The following is an 8,988-nucleotide window of genomic DNA, read 5'->3' on the forward strand; positions in this document are numbered from 1 at the left end:
GTATTTTCCGTTTTAATGTTTCTGGATTACGTTTTAAATTTGAATAATCAAAAATCATGTATGAAAATACAGCAATTCATAGAACTTTAACGATTTAATAATTTACTAGAATTTTTACAATAATAATTTTTTTTTATAAAAAGTAACTTTTTTCAGTAAAGCTGTTTTTATGGTCCTATACAATTTTTTTTTATCAAAAATTAATTATAATCAAATTAACAAATAAATCCTTTAAAATTGAAAAAAAAAAGAATAATAATTGGCAAACAACAGTAAAAGAAGGAAGACAATTGTGTGATATTCCTTAAAAGATAATGTGTTTTTTTACTTATTGCTAAAGTACATTCTACTGTACAATGATAATATATTTCGCATCTCTGAAATCATAGATTCTCTGTAAGGATGTGTAACTAAAGCTCAGTGTTTCTAAGGCTGTGATTGGCTGAGCTGCTTGATGAGGCTGTAATTCTGCGCTGTGATTGGCTGAGCTGCTTGATGAGGCTGTAATTCTGCGCTGTAACTGGCTGAGATGCTTGATAAGGCTGTAATTCTGTGCTGTGATTGGCTGAGATGCTTGATGAGCCAGTAATTCTGTGCTGTGATTGGCTGAACTGCTTGATGAGGCTGTAATTCTGCGCTGTGATTGGCTGAACTGCTTGATGAGCCAGTAATTCTGCACTGTGATTGGCAGAGCTGCTTGATGAGGCTGTAATTCTGTGCTGTGATTGGCTGAGCTGCTTGACGAGCCAGTAATTCTGTGCTGTGATTGGCTGAGATGCTTGATGAGGCTGTAACTGGCTGAGATGCTTGATAAGGCTGTAATTCTGCACTGTGATTGGCTGAACTGCTTGATAAGGCTGTAATTCTGTGCTGTGATTGGCTAAGCTGCTTGATATGGCTGTAATTCTGCGCTGTGATTGGCTGAACTGCTTGATGAGCCAGTAATTCTGCACTGTGATTGGCTGAACTGCTTGATAAGGCTGTAATTCGCGCTGTGATTGGCTTAATAAGGCACTGCTGTTTATAGAGACGAGGTTTATTCTACCTCACTGTACACAAGATACACATCTGATCCAAAACCGCCACCCAATATAATCTCGTATGTATTGTGTCTGAAAGGGTTCATCAGAGACGGTGTGTTTCAGGACTGAGCGTTCGTTGGTCTTCGGAGTAACTCCTTCACCTCGGCCTGAACAAGAGTCTTGGGTCGCCGCTGGTTTAGGTGGGGTGTCCGGAGAGGAACCCCATGTGATTGCTGCTGGTGAAGATGGACATGAAGCGGTCGTCGTCGATGGAGTTCAGCACCTCCAGGTCGTCGAGCACCGCGGACGCCGGGCTGGAGCCGCTCTCCATCATGGGCTCGTTCTGCAGGAGACTGGCGATGCTGGGGGGGAAGCTCATCCAGGTGGAGCTGTTGGCCGAGGGATCCGCCGGCTGATCCGGGACCTCGCCGGCGCTCGCCGTGGTCATGTGACACGCGGACTTCCCCATCGACTCGCCGCCTAGCATGGCCTGGAACACAGATATTAGCATTACAACTATTAAAGAGGCTTCCGCTCAGTGAAATAAAGCTGAAAGAAAATACAATATAAATTAGAAATGATGCCTAGGCAATACACTAGAGCTGCAGGATTAATGGTTAAAAGATTCAAACACACACACATGATCTTATTCTTAAATGACAGCGATTCGGCTCTGCCTATTAAAGCTTCACATGTACGATCACAGCGAACGTTTAAACAAGTGAAGTAATGAAACCAGATTAACGCAGAATCCTGCAGCTCTACAATAAACTGACACAAGTTTAAGTTGAAGCACTAAAATCATCAACAGGAAATAAATAATAAATAAAACACTGAAATAAAATTAAAACAAACCTAAATAGCCATTCTTAAAGGTGCAGTGTGTAATTTTAGCGCATCTAGTGGTGAGGTTGCGAATTACACCCAACAGAAGTTAAGGTGGCCGACAGGAAGTGATGTCGTCGTCTGAGACAGCAGAGAGTCGCCAGTTAAACAATGATGTTTCTTTACAAAGATAAATGAAGAAATTAGGTTTACTTGATTATTCAGTAAAGCGGTATGTTATTGCGAACATTATTGTCACTTGTGTCAGTGTTTTATCCGCTGACTTTAGCTGAAGCTTCTCTGCACGAAGAACAACATAGTGACGAGACGCGTTTGTCCGCTCAGGGCCACCGTAGAAACATGTGGATGTAAGCGGACCCGCGGTGTGTGTAGAGAGAAATGCTCATTCTAAGCTAATAAACACATAACGCTTCATTAAGTAAGGGGTTTACACACCACTGAAAACATAGTTATGTTTATGATATTGCATTTCTGTCAACAGATCCTCAGTGTGTAAACATTGTGTAAATATCACACACTGCACCTTTAAATCAATGACACTAAAATGACCATGTAACCAAAAACAAAAGCTAATTGAGAATCTGAGTAAGCGTGAGCGAGCGCTGACCTGGAAATCGTCGATGTTGATGTTGTCGACGTCGCCCTGCACCTCGGAGAAGCTGGGGAACTCTGGGATATCGTCCTCCCGGAAGGTGTTCTGCATGTCCTGGGGAACCGCACTCGAGGCGCTCGCGGCGTTCAGCGGCTCCGCCGAGATGAAGTTACCCAGGTTGAAGCCCAGGTCCGCCATGTTGACGGTGGAGAAGTCGCTGGGCTGTTGTGTGTTGGTGAAGCTGCTCACCGACACGGCTTTGGGCTGAGAGTCGACGGTCAGGGTCTGCAGGAACTTCCAGGTGTCGCCGACCGACGTCTGCGGCTCCACCTTCAGGGAACTCTGGATCGGCTGAGCGAAGAGCTGTCCTGGAGCCGGCTCGAAGAACGGGGGCGGCAGGGGCTTCATCGAGGGGCCCGAAGACACACACGCCGACACTGAAACACAACAGTGAGTGGGGGATAACTGGGGGATAACTGGAGGATAACTGGGGGATAACTGGGGGATAACTGGAGGATAACTGGGGGATAACTGGGGGATAACTGGGGGATAACTGGGGGATAACTGGGGGATAACTGGGGGATAACTGGAGGGTAACTGGAGGGTAACTGGTAAATAACTGGAGGATAACTGGGGGATAACTGGTGTATTACTGGGGGATAACTGGAGGATAACTGGGGGAATAACTGGGGGATAACTGGGGGGTAACTGGAGGATAACTGGGGGATAACTGGGGGATAACTGGAGGATAACTGGAGGATAACTGGAGGATAACTGGGGATAACTGGAGGATAACTGGAGGATAACTGGAGGATAACTGGGGGATAACTGGGGGATAACTGGGGGATAACTGGGGGATAACTGGAGGATAACTGGGGGATAACTGGAGGATAACTGGAGGATAACTGGAGGATAACTGGAGGATAACTGGGGGATAACTGGGGGATAACTGGAGGATAACTGGAGGATAACTGGAGGATAACTGGGGGATAACTGGAGGATAACTGGAGGATAACTGGAGGATAACTGGGGGATAACTGGAGGATAACTGGAGGATAATTGGTGTATTACTGGTGGATAACTGGTTACCTGGAGTGATACTGGTGGCTGTGGGTTTGGACACGGCTAGAGTTCGTTTCGCTGTACTGAATGGCCGTCTGTCTGTCGGCATGGCGGATCCTGCACATAAAACACACACACCTTCACTACAAAACTGACCTCTAACACCTTAAAATGACTTGATCTGATACAACACACACCTGAAATCATGCTGCTGAGTTTGAGGTTCTGCAGCATCCCTTCTGTCCTCTTGCGCTTCTCCATCAGCCTGTGCTCGTCTGTCGTTTCACAACCATAACCACAGAGAGAACCAACAACAACATGAGGGTGAGCACTCTCACTTCGGGTCAACTGTTATTCTGAGAACGTAAACGCCTTATGTAAAACTATGGAAGCCTGTTTCTGCCATGGAATAAAATATTAAAAAAGTAATTGTGACTTTAAATCTTGCAATTCTGACCTTTTATTCGCAATTGTAATAATTCTGACCTTTTTCCGCAATTGCGAGTTTATATCTCGCAATTCTGACCTTTTTTTTTTTAATTGTGAGTTTTTATCTCACAATTCTGACAATGTTTCGCAATTGCGAGTTTGTATCTCGCAATTCTGACCTTTTTTTCCGCAATTTTAAGTTTACATCTCGCAATTCTGACCATTTTTGGCAATTGTGAGTTTATATCTCGCAATTCTGACCTTTTTCCGCAATTGCGAGTTTATATCTCGCAATTAAAAAAAAATTTTTTTGCGAATGTGTCTCGCAATTCTGACCTTTTTTTTTTAATTGTGAGTTTTTATCTCACAATTCTGACTATTTTTGGCAATTTTAAGTTTATATCTCGCAATTCTGACCTTTTTCCGCAATTGCGAGTTTATATCTCGCAATTAAAAAAAAATTTTTTTGCGAATGTGTCTCGCAATTCTGACCTTTTTTTTTTAATTGTGAGTTTTTATCTCACAATTCTGACTATTTTTGGCAATTTTAAGTTTATATCTCGCAATTCTGACCTTTTTCCGCAATTGCGAGTTTATATCTCGCAATTCAAAAAAAAATTTGCGCAATTGCGAGTTTATATCTCGCAATTCTGACCTTTTTTTTTAATTGTAAGTTTACATCTCGCAATTCTGAACATTTTTCGCAATAGTGAGTTTATAAGATATAATTAATATATAAACCTGCAATTAAAAAGGTAATTACAACTTACTACTCGCAACTGTGGGGAAAAAAAGTCCGAACTGTGAGATAAAAAGTAGAATGAGCTTTTTTATTTAGTTTTCTGTGGCGTGAACAAGCTTCCACATGACAGAGCACATGGTCTCACCCGGGTCGGCGGGCAGGTACTGGAAGTCCATGGGCTCGCTGACCTCTCGGTCTGAGGGCCGGCGGAGCTGCATCTTCACCCGCACCGGCTCAGACAGGTTAGTGTCGTGGTACGGGGGCGTGCGAAACACGATGGCCACCTGACGGTGAACATCGGCCTGCGAGAACGAGCCCTTACTCTCCCACGAGTCCCGGAAGAAGCGCACCTCGATGTCCTCTGAAGGGAAGAGCACAGTAATGATCCGACCACAACCCTACAACATCTCTGTACACTGAAATAAAGCGGAAATAAACTGAACGAAAATTAGAAATGTTGCCATGGCAATAACTGAAATAAGTTTAGGTTGAAGCACTAAATGTTAAAAACAGGAAATAATTAAGAACTAAAACTAACACTGAAATAAATGAAACCTAAAGAGCAATATATTATACATGAAATAATAACGCCACATACTGGTAAAGCATTTATTATTCTCAGTTAATGTTAATGTCAACATTTAATAATGTATTATGTTTCTGGAATAACAAACTAAAATTAAAATAAAGTGTTTTTTAATATAGACATTTAAAGAATAAAGATGAAAAAAAAAACTAAAATTCAAATGAAAACTGCTAAATATTGATCACATTTATAATAGTATCTCAGTGATACTAAAAACTAAACTGAACTAAAAATTACTAAACTAAACATTTTTGAAACTTGAAATAAAAGAAACACATTCAACTTATTTTGTTAGTTAACTAGTTGCCAATGCATCATTTCTATTCTCAAATAACTGAAGTAATAAAATAACTAAAGCTTAAATAAAATTAAAAACTATATAGACATATTTGTAAAACTCTGTGAAAACACTAAAACTAACAACAACAACAAAATAAATAAACATAAAACTTGAAAATATTAATAGAATCTATAATGGCATCTCAGTGATACTGAAACTAAACTGAACTAAACGTAAAAAAAAAAAAAAAAAAAAAAATAAAAATGTTACTTGAAATAAGATAAACGTATATAGTATATTATATAAAAAAAATGTCCTGGCTCTTCCAAGCTTAATAATGGCAGTGAATTGCAACCAACAGGCTGAAGCTCAAAAACGTGCATCTATCCATCATAAAAGTGCATCTGTCCATCATAAAAGTACATCTATCCATCATAAAAGTACATCTATCCATCATAAAAGTACATCTATCCATCATAAAAGTGCATCTGTCCATCATAAAAGTACATCTATCCATCATAAAAGTGCATCTGTCCATCATAAAAGTACATCTGTCCATCATAAAAGTGCATCTGTCCATCATAAAAGTACATCTATCCATCATAAAAGTACATCTATCCATCATAAAAGTGCATCTATCCATCATAAAAGTACATCTATCCATCATAAAAGTGCATCTGTCCATCATAAAAGTGCATCTGTCCATCATAAAAGTGCATCTATCCATCATAAAAGTACATCTATCATCATAAAAGTACATCTATCCGTCATAAAAGTACATCTATCCATCATAAAAGCGCATCTATCCATCATAAAAGCACATCTATCCATCATAAAAGCACATCTATCCATCATAAAAGTACATCTATCCATCATTAAAGTACATCTATCCATCATAAAAGTACATCTATCCATCATAAAAGCGCATCTATCCATCATAAAAGCACATCTATCCATCATAAAAGCACATCTATCCATCATAAAAGTACATCTATCATCATAAAAGTACATCTATCCGTCATAAAAGTGCATCTATCCATCATAAAAGCGCATCTATCCATCATAAAAGCGCATCTGTCCATCATAAAAGTGCATCTATCCATCATAAAAGTGCATCTATCCATCATAAAAGCGCATCTGTCCATCATAAAAGTGCATCTATCCATCATAAAAGTACATCTATCCATCATAAAAGTACATCTATCCATCATTAAAGTACATCTATCCATCATAAAAGTACATCTATCCATCATAAAAGCGCATCTATCCATCATAAAAGTACATCTATCATCATAAAAGTACATCTATCCGTCATAAAAGTGCATCTATCCATCATAAAAGCGCATCTATCCATCATAAAAGCGCATCTGTCCATCATAAAAGTGCATCTATCCATCATAAAAGTGCATCTATCCATCATAAAAGCGCATCTGTCCATCATAAAAGCACATCTATCCATCATAAAAGTACATCTATCCATCATTAAAGTACATCTATCCATCATAAAAGTACATCTATCCATCATAAAAGCGCATCTATCCATCATAAAAGCACATCTATCCATCATAAAAGCACATCTATCCATCATAAAAGTACATCTATCATCATAAAAGTACATCTATCCGTCATAAAAGTGCATCTATCCATCATAAAAGCGCATCTATCCATCATAAAAGCGCATCTGTCCATCATAAAAGTGCATCTATCCATCATAAAAGCGCATCTATCCATCATAAAAGCGCATCTGTCCATCATAAAAGTGCATCTATCCATCATAAAAGTGCATCTATCCATCATAAAAGCGCATCTGTCCATCATAAAAGTGCATCTATCCATCATAAAAGTGCATCTATCCATCATAAAAGTGCATCTGTCCATCATAAAAGTGCATCTGTCCATCATAAAAGTGCATCTATCATCATAAAAGTGCATCTGTCCGTCATCAAAGTGCATCTATCCATCATAAAAGTACATCTATCCGTCATAAAAGTACATCTATCCATCATAAAAGCACATCTATCCATCATAAAAGTACATCTATCCATCATAAAAGCACATCTATCCATCATAAAAGTACATCTATCCGTCATAAAAGTACATCTATCCATCATAAAAGCACATCTATCCATCATAAAAGTACATCTATCCATCATAAAAGCGCATCTGTCCATCATAAAAGTGCATCTATCCATCATAAAAGTGCATCTATCCATCATAAAAGCGCATCTGTCCATCATAAAAGTGCATCTATCCATCATAAAAGTGCATCTATCCATCATAAAAGTGCATCTGTCCATCATAAAAGTGCATCTGTCCATCATAAAAGTGCATCTATCATCATAAAAGTGCATCTGTCCGTCATCAAAGTGCATCTATCCATCATAAAAGTACATCTATCCGTCATAAAAGTACATCTATCCATCATAAAAGCACATCTATCCATCATAAAAGTACATCTATCCGTCATAAAAGTGCATCTATCCATCATAAAAGTGCATCTGTCCATCATAAAAGTACATCTATCCGTCATAAAAGTACATCTATCCGTCATAAAAGTGCATCTATCCATCATAAAAGCACATCTATCCATCATAAAAGTACATCTATCCATCATAAAAGTGCATCTGTCCATCATAAAAGTACATCTATCCATCATAAAAGTACATCTATCCATCATAAAAGCACATCTATCCATCATAAAAGTACATCTATCCATCATAAAAGTGCATCTATCCATCATAAAAGTACATCTATCCATCATAAAAGTGCATCTGTCCATCATAAAAGTACATCTATCCATCATAAAAGTACATCTATCCATCATAAAAGTACATCTATCCATCATAAAAGTACATCTATCCGTCATAAAAGTACATCTATCATCATAAAAGTGCATCTGTCCATCATAAAAGTGCATCTGTCATCATAAAAGTGCATCTGTCCATCATAAAAGTGCATCTGTCCATCATAAAAGTGCATCTGTCCATCATAAAAGTGCATCTGTCCATCATAAAAGTGCATCTGTCCATCATAAAAGTGCATCTGTCCATCATAAAAGTGCATCTATCCATCATAAAAGTGCATCTGTCCATCATAAAAGTGCATCTATCCATCATAAAAGTGCATCTGTCCATCATAAAAGTGCATCTATCCATCATAAAAGTGAATCTATCATCATAAAAGTGCATCTGTCCATCATAAAAGTGCATCTATCCATCATAAAAGTGCATCTGTCCATCATAAAAGTGAATCTATCATCATAAAAGTGCATCTATCCATCATAAAAGTGCATCTGTCCATCATAAAAGTGCATCTATCCATCATAAAAGTGAATCTATCATCATAAAAGTGCATCTGTCCATCATAAAAGCGCATCTATCCATCATAAAAGTGCATCTGTCCATCATAAAAGTGCATCTGTCCATCATA

General features: G+C 38.7%; 1 protein-coding gene across 1 annotated transcript in view; it reads right to left on the minus strand.

The window, feature by feature from the left end:
- Positions 1–296: 296 nt before the first annotated feature.
- Positions 297–8,988, minus strand: part of rela (v-rel avian reticuloendotheliosis viral oncogene homolog A) — a 29,273-nt gene continuing 20,581 nt past the window's right edge. The window contains exons 8-12 of the mRNA XM_084404134.1: positions 4,839–5,054; positions 3,720–3,797; positions 3,550–3,639; positions 2,476–2,897; positions 297–1,512 (exon numbers count right to left, since the gene is read on the minus strand). Coding sequence (XP_084260260.1) covers positions 1,219–1,512; positions 2,476–2,897; positions 3,550–3,639; positions 3,720–3,797; positions 4,839–5,054 — 1,100 coding nt within the window. The 3' untranslated portion in view covers positions 297–1,218. The remainder of the gene's footprint in view (positions 1,513–2,475; positions 2,898–3,549; positions 3,640–3,719; positions 3,798–4,838; positions 5,055–8,988) is intronic.

The sequence above is a fragment of the Rutilus rutilus genome (genome assembly GCF_951802725.1).
Source record: "Rutilus rutilus genome assembly, chromosome: 3".
Lineage (NCBI taxonomy): Eukaryota > Metazoa > Chordata > Actinopteri > Cypriniformes > Leuciscidae > Rutilus > Rutilus rutilus.